Below are 21,803 nucleotides of genomic sequence, written 5' to 3' on the forward strand. Positions count from 1 at the left end.
AATTAAATTTCATTAAATTTCCTGTAAAATAACTTAAGCATATTGTGTAATTTAATTTTACATTAATTTCGGTTTCATCACTAATCTTTCAAAATGTGATCTTTGAGAAACGGGTTGCTGACATGCCACTAAATTTCAAGGCCAGGTGGCAATGAGACCGGTTTTTACCTGCTCCATAATTGGCCCCTTAGGTCGGTTAGAACTGTAAGTGCGAGTGAGCGCGCAGTACTCCTAGCATCGAGAAATTAGACTGTGACGTCGTAATAATTTAGTCGTTTCTTGCCATCGCGCGTGTTAAGACTGCTCTCGTTTACATAATTTTCTCTCCGTTGAACTACTTACGCTGTGTTAACTGGACTCTCGATTACCTTTGCTTGTGTTTCGGACTCTGATTTGCCTTACGAACTACTTGTGCTTGAGATTTGGATCTTAATTTACCTAAAGAACAACCTGTGCTTGTTACTCAGTGATTTGGATTGTTCTTGTGCAGTACCATGAGTTATTCTCTAAGTCAGTACGCAGAGATGCATTATTATTATGGCGTGGCCCAAGGCAACGGTAGTGAAGCTGCGAGGCTTTATCGAGAGGCATTGGTGAGGCGAGGAGAAGTAATGGAGCATTACCCGGATCACAGAGTTTTTATTAATACACATAACACTTTGATGGCTGGACGTATTCCCGGGCGAAATCAACCTCGCGGAGCTGTACCCCAGGATCCGGATCAAGTGGATGAAGTCTTGGAAGAAATTCAAAGAGACCCGTCTACAAGTTCGAGGAAAATAACTAGGCGAACCGGGATTCCACGGACTACGGTTTTAAGAATTCTTAAGGAAGGTGAGTGGTGAGCCATAAAAACTTTTAATTGTATTGTAAAAAAAGGAAGGTTTAATTTAGTTTGTTTTTATGTAAGCGTCGTCTTACTAGTAAGCCTATCTCTGATCTAGGTAATTGTCTCTTTCTCCCAAACCCATTTTGTACAGACCGCGCTGTAACCAATTAACCTGTGTTGGGTACTTAACAATGTTTTTTGTTTGCAGAAGGGTACCATGCATACCACATCCAGCGCGTCCAGCAGCTCCAAGAAACTGATTACCCGAGAAGAGTAGCTTTTTGTCAAACAATGTTGCAACGATCTGAAGAAGACCCTGATTTTTTTAACAAAATACTGTGGACCGACGAGTCCCGATTTGAAAGGACTGGAGTATTCAATATGCATAATTACCATAGCTGGGCCATAGAAAACCCACATTTGGCAAGGGCGTCAAATTTTCAAACACGCTTTAGTGTCAACCTTTGGTCTGGGGTCCTAAATGGAGAATTAATTGGCCCATTTGAATTGCCGGCCAGGTTGGATGGAAACAGTTACTTACATTTTTTACAAAATAATCTCATTGGATTGTTAGAAAATGTCAATCTCCAGACCCGACAAAGGATGATTTTTCAACAAGATGGCGCGCCCTGTCACTATGCGGCACGAGTAAGAGAGCATTTGAACACCACATATCCCGAAAGATGGATCGGGCGTGCAGGGCCGATCGAATGGCCTGCGCGTTCGCCAGACCTCAACCCCATCGATTTTTTTATTTGGGGATTTTACAAAGAGCTGGTGTACGCGAAGGAAAGCAACAGCGAACAAGAATTGAGGCAAAAACTTACAGAAGCGGAAAGAAAAATAAAGCAAGAGCATTCAAGTAGCTTCAGACAATTAAAACGTAACTTTTTAAGACGTTGTCTGCCTTCGAAGGCCAATTACAACAAAAATAGGCCAATAGAGTATTATTTTTTTTATGATTTTTGTAGTTTAGAAGCATGCGGAGTTTTTAAACTTAGCCAGAAGCTATGGAAACTCCTTTTTGTATTTTTAAATTGAAGTTGAATGTTTGAGCAAATCCTACTAAAAACTAAAATTCTGACTTTCAAGCCTTTTTTGAGTAACTTTAAGTAATTTCAGGAAGCTGAGTTATTTTTTTTAATTAAAAACAACATTCAAGACAAATCATGTCACAAAAAAGACTGCAAAATACCTACTACGAAAAAAGATATGAATTTTTGAAACCTCGCTGGCAGAAATCATTAAAAATACACAAAAAAAATTATAACTCGAAAACTAAGAAAAATCGCTGAACATACATCGGGTATTTTCGGATACCCCCAGGTGCAAGGAATCTAAAAAAAATTTGTTGACGTCACTAATTGGACCACCCTGTATATTGAATTAAACGATTCTGAAAGTTGATCTTGAAACAGACGATTCAATTTTCTTTGTAGAACCTAGTTTAACTCATTATAATCTGTGCAATCAGCGCTTTACCTATCTGCACAATGTACATCGCTAACCACTTAATCAAAGTAAGGTTAGTACAGGTAAAACTAGAAGATGACGAAACAGAGTAAATCCCTAAAGGAAAATCGTTGTAAAATCCATATGACGGCAAACATTTATGAGCGTGTTGTTGAAATCTTGCGCTGTCGTATAAACACGAACCATGAGTCAAACTTAACAAATTTATTTACTTAACCTTTTACATTGCGTAGGTGGCTTACCTACGTAAAAGGGAAATAATATTAAAGCTGGTTACTGATACCAGCCCTTTTCAAGCGGTAGTGTTTTTTTGATGTACAGGGTATTGTTCCGAGTTAGTACCATCTTCACGAAAGTGATGGTCTGGTGATGGGAACCATGAGGAATCGAGGGGACCCTTTGAAATTCAAATGAGAACATATGGTTATTTTGGTTTTAAGTGATGTATTTTGACCCCAGGAGTGTATTACTTAAAACAGATAATTTTTAGAAGAGGTAATACCCGAGCATGTTGCTTCTAACAGATAATTTTACATAAACGATAATCATCATTAAAATCTTCTAGCAGCTGTACACCACGTCGTAAAAATGAAAAATTGAAGAGAGTGGCTTTGTAGTCAAAGATAGCAGTGTCCCAGTTAGGTTTCTAGTTCTCCGTAGGAGTTGATTGTAATATTTTACACCAAAACAATGTCATTGCTTGGGACCAATTAACTAATCTAATATGCTAATCATTGAGGTGACTGTGTTCTGCGGCATATCGGTAGGTACTATTAATCGCTTTTGGGGTCGCACTTGATATCAACAATTCTCGTGTAGAAAAGTAGACCAATGTCTAGTCACCTAAGTATATAGGTAGGTAATATTTGAGTCATAAGTCTACGAATCATAATTATAGTAAAACAGCAGTATGACTCAAGATATCAAACAACAAGAATAAGCCTTCTAAACTCTTACGTGTTCTTTTAGAAAGAGCTAACCTTTATCATGTGAATAAAACCATTCGATGCATCAGATACGTCATATACGTATCTGATGCATCGAAAGGTTTTATTTATTGCTTTTTTAAATATTTTCATATTTCATGAATCATCATAGAAGAGATAGAGAATTCGAGCTCACCAACTCTTTAGGTTTAGGTAGATACTATCTTTAGGTATATACCTAGACCAAAATAGTTGGTGAGCTTAAAGACTAAACTTTCAATTTTCCTTTGGCATTTACTGGCTACTGCATTGTTGAGCGTATATCTCTCAATTTGGTATTGAATGCAATCATTAATAACATTGAACAATGAAGTACTGGATGATAAATATTATCTGGTTCTCGTTTCGCAAGGTCTTCGCGAGAGGGTAACGCTCCCAGTTATCCTTCGTCGTAAGGGTCGTCCTTTTTTGGCGGGTAAATCGTTTACTCTCAGTCTGATGAACTCTGCTGCGCAAATCCCAAAAACAGCTGGTGAATATCACCATCAGCGTAGACTTAATTAATGGTTTCTGAGGTTCTGAATTAAGTCTATAATATATTCGCTAGCGCTTTTGATTGGGTAATTTCAAAATATCATTAAAGGATATGGGCGAAAAAGACGGCCTAAAATTGTATTCATAAAAAAATACAAAATATTAACCAATCAACAGCATGAACAGATGAAATTCGGCCCAAAAGCCTCAGACACCGAATATAAGATGATTCAACGGTTGGTTGGTCAGGCATGTAGAGACAAGTCTGATGTGAAAAGATTTGAACTGTAGTGTAGGTACAGTAACTGTACAGTTATTACTTTATAATAATCGGTTTACTTTGCGGTATCTCGTTCCGTACAGTTTTAAGAACAACTGCACCGCTCTTAGAGAAGTTCGATCTTGAATATATTAAATAAATCTTCTTAATGTGTAAAACGTGCAGCTTTGTGCAGGTGGTAGAGTCTGCCACCTGCAGCTGTATATTAGCGATTACAAAAATTATTTTTTTAATAGTCAGCGACCCAGTATCTGCAATTAAACTAAATACCCATAATCTTCAGAGCATTCCTTAGCAATTTTAGACGGTCAATATCCAAAACAAAGAAACATTCTGTAGACAATTCTATACGGTCGTTACTAATACTGATATTGAGTGTTTCGTTAGTAGGTCAATATACAGTGATAAACGGATTTAATGGTCTAAAAATATTTGATATTCCGAAAGCGACGTTGGAGAGTTTGGCCTAGTTACGATAAGCATACAGAGTATAACAGTATTCAAATTAAATGTTATCTGCTATTCGTCACAAGTTTAACGGAACATGGGATCAAAAAAACGTCAACTTTTGGAATAACGATTTTAGACTAGTAATAGTGCTTTGCGGCAGTAAAATATTTCTTTGAGCAATGAGCTCACCCTAATAATCGTAAGAAGATGTTGATTGAAACCGAGCAATTACTAAGTTATATGTATAGACTGCATACAGCATAATATCTGATGAAGAATGACAACTGAAATATTGCATTGATGATTGATATCTAAATATATAGTATAGTATTTTTAAATGGGCCAATATTTTTACTCTACCAAAAAAGCGATTTGAGGCGACACTTTGCCAACAGAGCAAAAACAACTTTTATGTTTAAAATTTAGAATATTACTCGCTGTAAACAAACCATAATATTATCTCATCTCAACAGCATCTCGAGACACAGAGAGATCTTTAACCGATAAAATGAGATAAAAACACAAAGGTCTTTTGTAGGCCAAAGAAAGTTCAAGTGATAAAGTCAAGTGTGAAGGCGGCGGCGTTGAAAACAGTCTTCGAGGATTCGTTCTTTGAAATACGTTGTGTCTTCACTCTTTAGGCATAATGACGAAACTTTTACATAATTATTGTACGCTTAAAAGACGACGTTGTGATGTTTATAATGATGTCCCACGACGACGCATCGAATAGTCGTCGATCCCAAACAAAGGAGCAAAGTGCTCCAAAGAATCATGGCCAAATTTGTATAGGAGCTGGACTCGACTTTTATTTTTGATGTCCCAAAATAAACTATAGTTAGATTTGGTTGTTCTAATGCTCTAAACATAATTCCGTTTGAGAATTATGTCTAAATAGCCACGATTTTTTATAATAATTAATAACGTTTACAATTATTTTGAGGTTAGACGTAAGAACTACCTTTTTCCCGACTGCGGTGTGGCCTACAAGTGTATATTCGGCGATCTCGTTTCTAATTATTTCAATTTTTCCTAGAGTATTACCCAAAAAATAGAACGATTGCGAATGATCGCCGGCTCTCAGAACATAACGAAACTAAAATATATTGATCTTTTTTTTGTGGCTATTAATAGACACATTTCTAATGATTTTCGATGCCTTAAAATATTAGGGAATTTTTGCTACTAGTGGCATATCGGGACGCCACCGCCCACCTGGTACGATTTGGCCATTGTTCTTTCCACCACTAACGAGACCCATATTGATTTATTGTCCATTAAATATAGAGTAAATTTCATTATGAGACAAATTAAAAATAAGCTGTCAGTAAAAAGTTATCACTATATGAAAAATTATTTTTGTGAGTGAAAATATTGATATTGATATTCATCACTACAGTGTGTAACAAAAATAAGCGATAATACTTTAGGGTGTGTACCTGTTCCTTGTAGAGTTCACTGTGAAAGTAGCAGCGCTGAAAGCCGAAATTTTTTTTCACTTTTGTATGGGCAAGGGCCCGAGCATCACGAGTTTCCCCATACAAAAGAGAAAAAAAAATTGTCTTTCAGCGCTGCTACTTTCACAGTGAACTCTCTACAAGGAACGCGTACACACCCTAAAGTATTATCACTTATTTTTGTTACACCTGTATATGAAAAATTATTTTTGTGAGTGAAAATATTGATATTGATATTCATCTATTTCAGTGAAAACCTAATAGGAAATGCCAAGCGGCATAACATAACATAGATTGAGTAGTTAAAAAGTACAATGGATCACATTAACACTATTTTATGGAATAAAACTTTTTCATTCCGTCATAACTTTTTACTTACAGAATATTTTTGGTTGCAGTCCAGTTATAATGGTTCCGTATTTAGCAGATCATTACGTGAATGTTATTGGTTGTGGACATTTGCACCAAACTCAATACATTTTTAGGGTTCCGTAGCCAAATGGCAAAAAACGGAACCCTTATAGATTCGTTATGTCTGTCTGTCCGTCCGTATGTCACAGCCACTTTCCTCCGAAACTATAAGAGCTATACTATTGAAAATTGATAAGTAGATGTAGTCTGTATACCGCAATAAGATTTTGATACAAAAATGGAAAAATTACTAAAAATTTTAGGGATCCCCATAGGTACAACTGAAACAAAAAATTTTTTTTCATCTAACCTATGCGAGTGGTATCTATGGATAGGTCTTCAAAAATCATATTGAGGTTTCTCAAGTCATTTTTTTCTAACCTGAATAGTTTGCTAGAGAGACTCTTCCAAAGTGGTAAAATGTGTGTCCCCCCCCCCCCCCCTCTAACTTCTAAAGTAGGGGCATGATAAGTCTAAAAATAATATATGATGTACAATACTATAAAAACTACCAACGAAATTTGGTTTGAACGAGATCTAGCAAGTAGTTTTTTTATACGTCATAAATGGTAAACCTTAAATTAATTTTCATTTAATCAACTGAAATATAAAAATAAATCAAAAACCTTTTAATTTCATTAAAATAAACCTTATTAATGCTGCGGAACCCTTCATGGGCGAGTCCAACTCGCACTTGGCCGCTTTTCATTTTTATTACATCTACAATATTTTTCATCTGTTCTTCCTAGTCGTATCCTCATGGCTGAGGGACGTGACCACCAAAATTTGCTTTCTGGGATAGGGCTCTCCACTTGTCTCTATTTTTGGCAGCCTTGACAATCGCGTCTGTCCATCGTGTAGCCACTCTGCCTCTGCCTCTTTTCCCCTCTAATTGCCCAGTTAGTATGATACTCTTAAGATTATTAGGCTCCCGGCGGGCTATGTGGCCAAAAAAGGCAAGTGATCGTTGTAGACAAAGCGTGGACAGGCGGGTGGTAATTTTGAGTTGCTGAAGTAAAGACGTGTTGGTCCGGTGTGCGGTCCAAGGGATGCCGAGCATTTTGCGCCAGCACCACATTTCAAAAGCGTCAATCTTAGCTCGAGTACGTGCTTTTAGTGTTCATGTCTCGGAGGCATATAAAAATACTAGCGGCCCGCCCCGGCTTCGCACGGGTGGACATTGATTTTTAAATATATTTTTTTTCAATCTTTATTTCTTAGTCAATCTTTATGTTAAGCAGAACATAAAAATGGTTTACACTATTTAGCCTGTAACTACTATATTATAATTATGACACACTTTTTTATTGTTTTTTTTTTTTATATTTTAAGTGTTATGTTTGATTATTGTATCCTTACCTACAGAAGATACTATTATTTATACTATTTTGCAATTTCTAAATGTATTTTTTTTGTTTAAAGTATTTTATGTTTTTTTTTTTTTGTAGTTTTATGCTTTATTATTTTATGCTTACCTACATTATACATGCGTAAAAGATTCCATTAAAATTGGGTTAAAGCTTCCCTGTAAACGATATTTGATGTTGTTTTATTTTGTGGCAGCAAAATAAATTGATTATCAGCAGCTCCAACTCGGGATAGGCCAACGTATAGTTGACCATGAGTAAAACATTCTTTTCGTAGATCGATAGGTACCTACTAATTTGAAAGTCTGACCTAATTATACTTCCATCGGCATCGTGGGTATCGCAGACATCGTGAGTATCGCAGACACAATAGATCTTCAATAATTGTTATGCTGGCAGCCGGCTGCCGCTATTGGAGATTTATAGTTATAGAAATTAATTATAATAGCAATCAAAAATAATAGTCATTCAAAACGTAATGAATTAATGAAGCACTATAATATTATCCCATCAATGAAGCGGCACCCGGCTGTCGCATAACTATTATATTATAAATCTATTGTGTCTGTGATTCCCATGATCGAGGTAATAATTTATTTAATATTTACGTGGACTCTCCGGGCGAGCACACCCGCGCGGCGCGCCTTGACGACGCCCAATTCGCAACGTGCAGCAGAAATCGTAATATTTTAATTTCGCCATAACATTAAAACCAAACGTCCAATTTTAATCATTCAAAGACCAAATATTATCTACATTAACTGTACTTAGTAATGAAATAATTTATTTTGATAAGAATTAATGCCATGAGTAAAATAAAGGCATTTAAATGTAGTCCAAAAACATTTCAAGATTTTTTAATAAAAAAATGGTTATTGTGCCTCACTCAACATAGATAGGTATAGTGTGTCGCGGACTTTTTTGTAGATATTTAAAAGATCTACAATTACTTAGAACATTTTATGGTTCTATCTTTTATAAAACTAAACAGGCAGCGTACGCGAAAAAAGTAACATTTCTGGTTGATTTTTTACACCTTGCGTCTGAAAATCCCAAATATCTTACGGAACCCTATTTTTTTCCAAAATAAATTTTAGCCTATGTTCAGCAGAATTAATGTAGGATTCCAATGGTATCAAAGTAAGAATCTTTCAAATCGGTCCAGTAGTTTCGGAGCCTATTCAAGACAAACAAACAATCAAATCTTTCCTCTTTATAATAGTAGTGTAGATTGAAAAGATTAGGGAACGCATATTAGTGTTATTTGTTACTAGCTGTTGCCCGCGACTTCGTCCGCGTTAGCTTAGTAGATCACATCCCAAGTATTATTTATTGTACAAAAATATTCAATATACAGAATTGACTTTCCTACGATTTTATTATATTATATAGATGTTCCACGCGGCTTCGCTTGCGTAATTTAGGAATTTATATAATTACATTTTGCAGCAAAAAAAATAGCCTATGTCCCTTCACGTGGTTTATTCTTCATGTTTGCCAAATAACATAAAAATTGCTCCAGTAGTTCATAACATAATAAGCAATAAGCAATTCCATATAATTTCCCCCGTTTTTTCCACATTTTCATCTATTTCTTCGCTCTTATTAGTCTTAGCGTGATAAAATATAACTTAAAGCCTTCCTCGACAAATGGGCTATCTAATATTTAAACAATTTTCCAAATCGGATAAGTAGTTCCTGAGATTAGCGCGTTCAAATAAGCCCTTTCATATAATTTCCCCCGTTTTTTCCACATTTTCCTCTATTTCTTCGCTCCTATTAGTCCTAGCGTAATAAAATATAGTCTATAGCCTACCTCGATGAATGAGCTATCTAATATTTAAAGAATTTTCCAAATCGGATAAGTAGTTCCTGAGATTAGCGCGTTCAAATAGGTCCTTTCATATAATTTCCCCCGTTTTTTCCACATTTTCCTCTATTTCTTCGCTCCTATTAGTCTTAGCGTGATAAAATATAGCTTATAACCTTCCTCGATCAATGGGCTATCTAAAATTGAAAGAATTTTCCAAATCAGACCAGTAGTTCCTGAGATTAGCGCGTTCAAATAAGCCCTTTCAAATAATTTCCCCCCGTTTTTTCCACATTTTCCTCTATTTCTTCGCTCCTATTATACTTAGCGTGATAAAATATAGCCTATAGCCTTCCTCGATAAATGGGCTATCCAACAGTAAAATAATTTTTCAAATCGGACCAGTAGTTCCTGAGATTAGCGCGTTCAAACAAACAAACAAACTCTTCCCAATTATAATATTAGTATAGATGTATTATGTTTTTCATACAAAATGGTAAAAAACATGACTTTTCATTCAGCCATAACTTTTCACTGACAGGGTATTTTTGATTGCGGCCTGGTTATAATGATTCAGTATTTAGTAGACAATTTTACTATCTAGGTCTCGTTAGTGGTGGAAATTTGGACAAGACTCCATACATTTAAAAACATACTCCTTTCCTACAAGTTATCTACTAAGTTTGTGAATCATTGCCTCATCGTCTTCATTTTTAGCTATTAATTCTAACCTGTTTTCGACAAGATCTAGAAGTATCAAAAAGCACATTACGATCAGTTAAATGCCATGCCTATTTACTTACAACCAATATTTTCCATTGACCAAAAAAAAATCCACGTCACACGAAAACCAGACGCATACCGTCATCTAGTTCATTGGCCGCATCAATTGACTTGGCACATAAATGAATATTATCGATCACGTGTTTTACTCGATTCTCAAACAATTTTTCCGTTTTTTCGAATCGATAAAAGTATCATTGACACCTTTGCATTCACCATGCCTATTTGTACATATTTTTTGTTTTATTTCTCAATGGAATAAATATTATTTTAATTGGGACATTTTTCATTGAGATGAATTGTTTGAAATTGCTTGCATCTACGAAGGTCTTGATAGTTCTTTGTTATGATAAATTGCACGATTGTTGATATTTTACATGGTCATTCGACATAGAAGCTGTAATTAGAAGGTGGCAGCAACTATTCAATCGATGGCAAATTATTCCCATTATTCTTAAAGTATTTTTTAGTTTAAGGTCTGGCGTACCATCGCTTTATACAAGGTTCGCTTTAAATGCTGTGTAATTAATAATAAATCATTTTAAATAAGATACAACTCCGATCGGTAAATAATTTTAAATCGGATACACATGGAATCGCTCTATCAGTTCTAATCAAGCTCTATCAACTAGACAAAATATTATCGTATTAGTTGTTGCTATCATACCTGATACCACATCTTTTAGTAAAAGGATATTACCTCCACTTTTTTATTAAAAACGGGGCAAACGAGCAAACCTGATGTCACCTGATGGACAGCAACTTCCGTCGCCCATGGACACTCGCAGCATCAGAAGAGCTGCAGGTGCGTTGCCGGCCTTTTAAGAGGGAATAGGGTAATAGGAGAGGGTAGGGAAGGGAAGTGAATAGGGGAGGGTAGGGAAGGAAATAGGGTAGGGGATTGGGCCCCCGGTAAACTCACTCACTCGGCGAAACACAGCGCAAGCGCTGTTTGCACACCGATTTTCTGTGAGAACGTGGTATTTTTCCGGTCGAGCCGGCCCATTCGTGCCGAAGCATGGCTCTCCACTTGTCTTTTTTAAAGAATTAGATGCTTAGAAGAACCCTATCCCGGAGTTTTAGATCGTAAACTTGAATTTGGAACACCACCACCAATCTCGGGGTCGGGAGTACCGAGTAGTTTATCCACTTCCATGTAACGATCAAAGGTACTCGAGCAATGCAACGTTACGTGTCTCTGTAGGTGGCCGCTGGGGGCGTATGTGCTTGTGACGAAACAAGACTTTTGTGTAAGGCGTTGCGAAAGGTACAGTCGCCGCGAATTCCACCATGGCCGAATCCCTGTCGTATATTGTGATATACAATGATTTAGGCAGCATTCAGATGAATTTTACCTCGGAGTTGTAAGAAAGTATTCCTTATGTGGTTGGCACTAAAGTCCTGTCATGTACATCTGAAGGGTTGGTAAAGTGGCTAATTAAGGACATCCAATGTAACAAGGGCAGAGATCGATACGTACTTAGATCAATAGATCTTGATGATATCAATAGAGTAGATTCAACAAGGCACCTTTGATAAGACAAGGCCATTTCAGTGTATTCTGCCATGTTGCGTCAGAAGTCATCATTTTAGTTTGTCCACAATGCGAAGAGGGCAAGGTTTTATTGGGACAGAAGAATACGAAGTAATCGACTACAGTGTATTAATGCAAATTTGGGAAATGGAATGCAACTATCGTCGCCCATGGACACTCGCAACATTAGAAGAGCTGCATTTGCGTTGTCGGAATTTAAATTTGTAAAGAAGATCGCATAGAACGCTGAGAACCCACGATTTTTTTACACTGACACGTATATTTTTTTAACGGTATATTGTCCCACTAAACGCAATACTGTCTATCGCCAAGATTAATATTCGTAATCAGTAATCACTAATCATCTATGAAATTCCTTTATGATATCAAAAAGTAAGGTGCCCAAGGGAGAGTACCTTTCGATTAAAAATATAATCTACGGACTACGTTTCATATAATATTATCATATCATCAAAAAATATTAACTAATATATCGTTAGAGCAGATAATATGCGCGGACATTCAGTCAATGACCTAGCACTACTCACAAGATAAAACTAGTCTTTTGTGTACCAATATGTGTACGTCAAGGCTAAATATACATTTCATTGACTTGTGTCGCTCCACTGAAAACATGAGGAAACAAACAGCGACTAATGAAATGAGAAACGGTAAAATTGAAGAAATATGAATAATTACTGTGAGTAAAGTTGCTTCTAAAATACCAACAACTGATGCAATAGAAGATACAAGTGAAAATGGTGAAACTTAGAAATTTGCTGAAATTGACGCCTAATAAAAATTGGTGTAAATGTAAGCTTGTAATGTAATTATTTGTTTGCATATAATAATCCTTAAATATCTGATGTAATCAAAACAATGCAATGTATCGAAAAATGAGAAGTATAGGTAAGCATTGAATCTGATGAAACTGTTGAGGTAAACGAGAAATTATAAGTAAAACTGTCATCGATCAAATAAAATATGTAGAATGCACTTAAAAAAATATAATTTGCAGTTACTAGTTGCAGTTATGTAATAAATAGATGAGAAATAGTATTTTTTCTTAAACAACAGCTGTCACTTCTAATTTGACTTCCAACATGTCTTCAGCCTTATCACAGTAAAACAAATTATATTAGATTTTTCGGGTTATGTACCTTTTGTGCTGACAACCTGTCTTACCCTCGTCGCGTTGTCAATTCCGACGATGTATTTACGACGTGCTTACGTCAGCCGCATCGGTATCTCCGACCTGCATCATGGTTTGGCTAAAAAACGATTTCCTCCCAAGAATCAGATGACTCATTGATAGACGGTAGGCGTTATAACATAAGTATAATATACGTACATATAATATTAGAGGATATGCTATCAAGGCAATTCCTGGAGATAATGAGGTAATGTAAAATCTGGTATTAATGATATCTAACGAGGAACTCTGCTGGCCTTAATAGATAGGTGTTATCGGTGACGTGGAGATAAACGCGTCGCACACAAACAAACATATTGTGTTTACAGGCGCCCGGGCGGCAGGCCAATACACTCCGAAACGTGAGGCGTTGGCACTTGGCACGCTCGAGCGAACGTCGGAGGGCAGACCCACCAGACTCGATTCTTTGGGTTTCGTTCAGGAGCATTGTCCTGAATCATATTGAAGGGCATTCAAATAGTCGGCAAAATATGGGCACAGAAAATGGGGCATAGAAAAATCTTGGACCTCACGCATCCACGACTCATTTTTTTAGCTGATAAACTTTGACCTTGATGTTATTTGAAGTCGATTCGTGAAATTGCGATGTAGTCTTAATATACAGTGTGTAACAAAAATAAGTGATAATACTTTAGGGTGGGTACGTGTTCCTTGTAGAGAGCTCACTGTAAAAGTAGCAGCTCTGAAAGACAAAAAAAAATCACTTTTGTATGGGCAAGGGCCCGAGCGTCACGAGTTTCCCCATACAAAAGTGAAAAAAAATTTTGGTCTCTCAGCGCTGCTACTTTCACAGTGAACTCTCTACAAGGAACACGTACACACCCTAAAGTATTATCACTTATTTTTGTTACACCCTGTATAGTGCACGGGTGGGTCATAGACTAATCAGCCGGCACATAAAATTTTATGCGGCCAAAGGCACGTAAGTCATAAACTCTGGGATTCCCGGCATATCTTGTGGATATTGGAATATTGCTCCCCCAGATTAAGTCACATATTAGATAAATTCGTGCCTCGTTTGTTATATTTGTAACGGGATTATATTTTTATTTGATCGAGCTAAATGCTTCAAAGCTAAAAATTATCATTTACAAATTCTAGAAATTAATTTATTAATTTTTTATTACGGCCGGTTTGACATAAAATACGATATAACGGTCGCCTTGTAGCTCGACGCCACGTCTTAAAGATTATGCTACATACTTTCTAAATAATACGCCTTTATAATACTAATACAATAAATGTGAAAGTGTGTTAGGTAAATATTCTGTTTGACATTTCAAATCCCCAGCGAAACAGACGAAGATTACATTGTTTTCCACACATTGTACTATGATAGTAATTATTATGTTTGAATATTATATTTATAAAGCTTTTATGCAAATTAAATATAAGAACTCTTCTTTTCAAACCGCCTTTCCAACTACCTTTTTTGCAAGTCTTGTGGCAAAGTGGATTAATCTAAATAAATGCAAAATCTTTTAGAATCTGAACTCGAATCTAAATCAAACATTATACGGACTCGCAACATTTATATAAGTCGTTACATAAGCAGTCGTTTGCTGAGGTTCACATTGCCAAACATTTTCTCAAACTAGGTTGTTTTATGAGTAATTTGTTTGTAAAGAGGTCACGTAACCGTCTACGTTTTATAATAACCAATTATTTTAAAATAAACATAACACTAATTAGACATAATTAGGAACACTATTACTGAGACTTTGATAACGAAAAGACTCTAGAATTTATACCTAAAAATAATTTTGTAAGTAATAGTAAACAGTAAATTCCATTAGTAATGCACTAACAACTAATTAGGGTCAGAAACTGTTATCTTAATAAGTTCATTAAACTTAAATAGAAACATTATCGCAAAAGTGACTTGGCCCATTTTTGAAATCATTACCTTAATTGTTATCATTATAAAATGAACATAATGAATATTAAAAAAAAATTAGCTCATCATAACGTAACAAAATAACTTTTCTAAATTAATTTATGTCAATTCTCGGGTTACGGCACTTTGGCTCGCGCGCGCTGAAATAAAACAGCTGTGCGCGTACCCGGAATCAGCTGATTCAGATCACAACAAACACTTTCTACGAAACACCTCTTGCTCACGTATAAAATGATTAATCAATGAAGTATTTGTATGCTTATCAAATTATTTGTTACATTTATGATGTCATTTTCATTTCCGAACCACAAAACTGATGAATCATTCGCGTTCACGTTATTATCGATGGGACGAGAAAAAACAGGGGGCCAAGTCCGAAAGGCCGTATTGTGACATTTTCAACACCAAAACAATATTATTTAGGAGCGATAGCTCGAGGAAACTAGTTATTTTCAACTGCAGCTTATATCTTATGCTTATTAAATCAGGTTTTCTAATAAATAATGAATGTAACCCCGAGCCCCACTTACCCCGAGCGAGTGCACAACCGCTAGTTATGTAGTTATGTAGCGGCCAGTGAAATCAACCGAGTGAAAGTGTTCCATACGACCACGGAGACATATTCGTCCGGGCGCTGCGGACACACTTTCTGTGTGTACAAACATTCGCTTGTTTTGATCGTGCCCCGACGATAAAATGTCACCTCATTTTCGGTAAAGGTTAGGCATACTTAGCTAAGCGTCGAGATAAACAACAATATTTACTTACGGTTCCGATGCCTACGCATCGTCGATCCGGTTCAGACGGGGCAAAGGAAACAAATATTTAGAAAAATAATTACGTTTATTGCTTATCACAATTCGAAGGCACACACTAACGTACGCGCGCTCCGTCAACGTAATTTTCACATAAAATTGGTCTTCACACTTATCACTAAACATTCGTGACCACATTGAGAAAGTTTGTCGTTTTAGGCGGAACAGATCAGGGGGTCGTAGGGTTGGAGGTTCGGGAACTGGACGACGTTCTGCTTCTTCTTGCGCTCCTCCGTGAGCTTGAGGAGCACGAGATCCATCGCGGCGCGGGCGTCCTCGAGCGGCGAGTGGCCGGAGCTGCCGTGCTGCACGCGCCGGCCCAGAAGCTCCTCGGACAGCGCGCGCAGCGAGCGCCGCAGCGGAAACCCCCGCGAGTGTGGGTACATCGCCGACGTGTCCACCACCGCGCCGTGCAGCAGCTTCAGCGCGCGCAGGTCGTTCTCCAGCGCGTGCCCGATCAGGATGGTGTCGCTGCCGACGAAACCGAGGATGTCGTTCTGGACGTCCCGGAGCGTCTTGGTCGCGCGCGCCAAGTCGCGCGGCCTGATGCCCGAGAACCTCGTGTTGCAGTCGACCACCTGCGAGCTGGGCTTCACGAGCGACTTGTACACCAGCCGCCCGTCGGGCCGGATGACGGCGATGCTGGCCAGCTCGAGCCCGTTCGTCGTGTAGCACATCTCCGTGTCGATCGCGTACACCCCGCCGCGGGGCGACTTGGCCTGCACGTAGCCCTCGAGCGGGCCGTTCATGCCGGGCTTCGTGCCGTTCCACACGTGGAAGCGGGCCGTCGTGCAGCCCCGCGAGCCGTACAGGGCACGGCAGCACGCGTAGCGGGACTCGCCGCCGAGCCGCCCCCAGTGGTACACGCACGACTCGTCCACGACGTATTCACCCTCGCGCGTCAGTCTAAACCGTTTATCACACCGGACACACAAATGTTCCACTGCATCCGCTTCCTCGTCACTCTCGGATCTCGGCGAGGAGCCGAGCGAGCCGCGGCCACTGTCGCCCTGCGAGCCCGGCACGAACTCGGGCGCGTTCACGTCGAACACGGTGAAGTTGGAGCGTGGCCGGGTCGGGGGGCTGATGTAGACGGCCGCCTTCCCGCTGTTGGGCTCGATCTCCAGCGGGTAGCCGAGGGCCCACATCCGCTTGGTGGACAGCAGGTGGGGCCGGAGCTCCTCCGCTAGTTTCCCGATGGCGATTCTCTGAGCCGCCTCCGTCGTCGACGTCGCGGCCAGGGGCTTATGTCGACCGCCGGCCCCGGGGGCCCCGGCCTCAGCATCGTAGACGGAATCACCCGCGCCGGATTCTTGGAGAGGAAAGTAAACACAATCGTAAAAGTAACCAAAATATTGCATCTTTGTTTATGAGCTTGTATAAACATAGAGTCGATAATATAATCGCGGAGTGACTGAGACAACTACGTGTTGTCGCGCCGGCGAGCGCTGTACTAATGGCGGCTGGGGGGGCATCCGGGTTATATACGTCACGCAGGTAGAGCGCTCGTTAACGGGACATGCCGATCGACCGGCCTATTCTCATTTTTTAAATAATAACAACGTCTCCTATCCGTAAAAGATAAACAATTATCCTTTTTCGAGTACGGTATTTTTTTTTTGCTCAGCTAAAGACGTAATTGGCTAACGATTTCATAGTATTTGAAATCTCGCTTCTAAAAATAAATACGGCGCTCTACATTTGAATTAAAAATTTTATGGTAGAAAAGAAAATTAAAGTTTAAAAATTGTTTACCTAAACTCAAAACTATTTTTCCAAACAAAAAAAAATGGTGGCTTGTGTAATTTCATTGTATGCAAATAATATCGTAGTAAATACAAAATATGTAAATTACACAGAATTTGGAATGAGAAATTAAAAACTTATTGTGAAAATCGTGCCTTTGTAAATTTTGATGTTGTTATCGTTCTGAACTTAATATTTTTTTTATTAATTTATTTAAGGTCGCATTTTTATTTAAATTTAAATATAACAAAGTAAGTACTTATTTTGTTTTTCATATAAAAATATGAAGTATAACAGTTATTAATTATTATTATTTACTATTTAGTCATTTTTGATTAATTTATTTATTTGCGTCGTTTATACAAATTGTGTGCGTTTTTAAAAATACATATATATTGGAATAAAAGTTTGTGATGAAGACATTTGCAGGGCAACTACAGGTAGAGTTCTGCCACATTACGAGTATATTCAGCAGGCAATCTCTATAATAGAACTGAATCAACTACGTCTACAACTCTACACGGACACACTAGCGTGATTTCAGATAGCTTGAAGCAGAAAAGCAATGCAGAATCACATCGCACGCGCGTATAACTTGTCACCATGCTTAGCTAGTTCCATTTCAAAGATACTGAGTTTCTCTACTGTGGTCCTTCTCCAGAGTTCTCGGATTCTTCTCTAGGGTCCTCATTTCTAATTTACAGCATACCTACGTGCTAGTACTTAGAGACCTAGGTATCTCTCTGGAGTACCTAGGTCTCAACAGGTCAACGGTGTAAGACCTCCTTACACCCTTGACCGGGCGCGGGGCGACGCATGCGCGGGATCTGTTTGGGATCGTCACTCAACCCAACCCATATAAATATAGGTCATAACTCAGATATTCCAATTTCATGTTGCTGTATGTACGTCATTGTGTACAACAAAGTAATGTTTTGCGTGTTTCGACATTTTAGGGTTTATTTTGGAACGTGTAGATGTTTCAAAATATAGTGGGCTAGCAGCATACTACTAATATGCAGGTCAATCAGTTAACGCCTCCGTGGTCTAGTGGTATAGAGCGCGGCTCTTGACTCGGATGTTATTTCCAAGTTTGGTTAGGACAATTCAGGCTGATCACCTGATTGCCTGAGTAAGATGATCCATGCGTCGGATGGGCATGTAAAAAGTCGGTCCTGCGCCTGATCTCTCGCCGGTCGTGTCGGTCTTCCGTCACACTGGGTTATGAGAGTGAAGGAATAGAGAGTGCTCTTGTGTACTGCGCACACACTTGGGCACTATAAAATTACTCCTGCGTAGCTGGCCTGGTTTCAATGAAACCGGCCACCGTCACCGAAGCCGGTGTGGGAGCTATTATACATTAATCAGTTTCGTTATGCATGGACATGAATAGTTATTTGAACACGGAAAATGTAGAGTTCATGGGCGGAAAATTAATTTCGATGTAACGCAGTTGCTGGTTACATCTTGTTCATGTCAGTCTAAACAACACTTTACAGTGCTCCCAAAGTAATATTGCGCATAGAAATTTTCGTAATTTTTCGGCAACAGTCGTATTTCCCGAGCGTGGGAAGACGTCGCTGCAAGCGCTGTTTTAAACTTAACTTTAAGAAAAACAGCGCTTTGCAGCGAAATAGAGGCCTCTGACGTTGCTTGGACGTTACTATGGTAACGCCGCGATGGCTTCCCGGTGAGTTATAGCCTACGAATGTTATAGCACTTATTGTCGGACCGGCGACAGCGGACAGCCACCGGCTATATGATATTTAATTCTATTTCCTTTGAACAAGGTGCAAAATGCAAGTGCATCGTTTGGGGTTTTTACGTTTCATAGATTCGGGTGTTTTCGTGATTACGACAATTAGCGAAGGCTTGCATGCGCATTATTAATTTGGGAGTACTGTATTTATTTATTACATGAACCGTTGAACTTCGTATCACATACTTTCCTTAGAAACTTATCCTGGACTTCCACTAAAATTCACTAAATCGATTTAGCAGTTCTCGAGTTTTAGCGAGAGTAACACAATTTCGAATTCATTTTGATTTATAGAGGTAACCAATAAAAATACCAATAGCGGTGGCTCTACTAGAGTTAAGCTCTAGACCACATACATTTTAATGTTGCAATAAAATATATTTATTGCAATTTTATTCATGTCGATGCACTATTCGTTTTTATAGCCCTATTACAAATAGTTATAGTATATGTCTCAATAAAAAGTACTATATCTGAGTACTTACTATTGATATACGTTTAATGTTTAAGCTGTAGCATAGCTTTTATCGCGAGCTTTGAGCACGGCGACCGAATGAAGAAATTCAGTAACGAAAATAATCCTAACACCAGCAACTATCATGAAAACCAGCATCTTTTCACGTCATTTTTGTTCGGCAGACCACGTTGTTTGTGTGCATGCGACTAGACGTATGCGTTTAGACTAGAATCTAGATGTTAGCTTTACCGCGGCAGTCCCGGAATGTCATACGTATTTTTTGTTCATTTCCCTATTTGATTTGGATTTCACTCCTAACGTGTATGAACACAAAACATTAGTGACGAAGTATTCAGAATAATTCATACGAACTTCGAATGAACATTCACTCGAGTGAACCTTCTAATCTTATAATATTAGCTCTAGTAATATTTAATTTAGTACACGCATAAAAATCGTAAAATCGACGATCACCATTTATACGTGGGAGAGCCATGCTTCGGCACGAATGGGCCGGCTCGACCGGAGAAATACCACGTTCTCACAGAAAACCGGCGTGAAACAGCGCTTAGCGCAAGCGCTGTTTCACGCCGAGTGAGTGAGTTTACCGGAGGCCCAATCCCCTACCCTATTCCCTTCCCTACCCTCCCCTTTTCCCTTCCCTTCCCATCCCTACCCTCCCCTATTACCTTATTCCCTCTTAAAAGGCCGGCAACGCACCTACAGCTCTTCTGATGCTGCGAGTGTCCATGGGCGACGGAAGTTACTTTCCATTAGGTGACCCGTTTGCTCGTTTGCCCCCTTATTTCATAAAAATAAAACCATCCTTAATGCCCATCCCCGTAACTCAATAGCGCCCTACCAGGCCCTACTCTATTTAATGGAAGTTAACCCATCTCTATATTTGATATTGGCTACGTAAATGCAATTTTCCGACGCGAAATATAGAAAACAAAGAGTGAACACCATAACTAAAAAGATCAAAGGCATTTTCATAATAATAAGAAGAACATAAATAATAATTTTTATGAAAAATTTTACGCTATCTCTACATTTTACTTTAGCTTATCGTTTTTAATCTGAAATATAAGTAAGATCTAATAATTTTTAAATCAATCAAAACTCATATCTAGATTAACCTGTTGTACCTATATAAAATATAAAATCAACGTGCAAAATATATGTATGTAAAGAAAAAATCAAGAATATGTAAGACAAATAATGGCGAAAAATGTTATACAAAGTAGCCTTAACATTGGCAAATACTTGGAATTTAACAAAGAAAAGCAGCTATAGCAGTAAACCTTAGCAGTGAAACCTCATTTAACAATGGCGTATGAAAATTTGCTGCGCAAAATGTGATTTAACAAAGAACTGAGTATTAATCATGTATAAACTGTCTGAGAATCACGTATGGAGCAAACGTTTAGCGTCATTTAGGTCATATCATAACTCGACGAAAATTTACGTCAGAAACCCAATTCTCGTATTAAACTTTCGATAAGTGAATCATTTTGATGACATAAACTGATTTTTCCTGTTTGAAACCACAGCGCGTCTGATATTGGTTAGACATTTATGGCAATACCAATTTCCTAACAGGATTGAAAATTGTATTATTGCATCATTAATTTAGCAGAACCGATCTGCGGGGCTAAAATGGTCACATTTAGCAATTCCTCTCAATCAATTCAACAAACGAATTGTCAAAACTGTCAAACTGACAAATGTCAAATCAGTACAAAAATACAGAAATGAATTGCAAGCAGAGTTGCATATTGCGATTTTATAAATATCATGATTTCTCAAAGCGACCATTTTAGCCCCGCTGGTATTTAAAATGTCCAATTTCTCAATATATTATTAATTCGCCCGCTTTGGCACATACGCTCATGATATTGCAATCTGTCGAATCATAAGCTTCTAAGGCGTTTGCTATGTTTTAATTTGATCCCTTAAACAATCTTGAAGCCATTTAAACCAAAAACTTGAAGAAAATAGCAAAACAATCTCTAAAACAATAACAATTCTAAAGATGCGATCACCCTCTAAGCTCCTTTCC

At 38.2% G+C, this 21,803-nt stretch overlaps 2 protein-coding genes across 2 annotated transcripts in view; both read right to left on the minus strand.

Moving 5' to 3' along the window:
* LOC121732990 (transducin beta-like protein 2) overlaps nucleotides 1–21,803 on the minus strand; it is a 128,472-nt gene that overhangs the window by 56,131 nt on the left and 50,538 nt on the right. The gene's annotated exons all lie outside the window — the stretch shown is intronic.
* LOC121732991 (exonuclease GOR) lies at nucleotides 15,789–17,259 on the minus strand. Its single transcript, XM_042123057.1, has one exon. The coding sequence runs from the start codon at nucleotides 17,138–17,140 to the stop codon at nucleotides 15,935–15,937; it is 1,206 nt and encodes a 401-aa protein (XP_041978991.1). The 5' UTR covers nucleotides 17,141–17,259; the 3' UTR covers nucleotides 15,789–15,934.

Source organism: Aricia agestis, chromosome 13, assembly GCF_905147365.1.
Source record: "Aricia agestis chromosome 13, ilAriAges1.1, whole genome shotgun sequence".
In the NCBI taxonomy this organism is placed as follows: domain Eukaryota; kingdom Metazoa; phylum Arthropoda; class Insecta; order Lepidoptera; family Lycaenidae; genus Aricia; species Aricia agestis.

Coding starts and splice junctions, on each gene's coding strand:
- LOC121732991 (XM_042123057.1), bottom strand. CDS start 17,140: ATGCAATATTTTGGTTACTTTTACGATTGTGTTTACTTTCCTCTCCAA.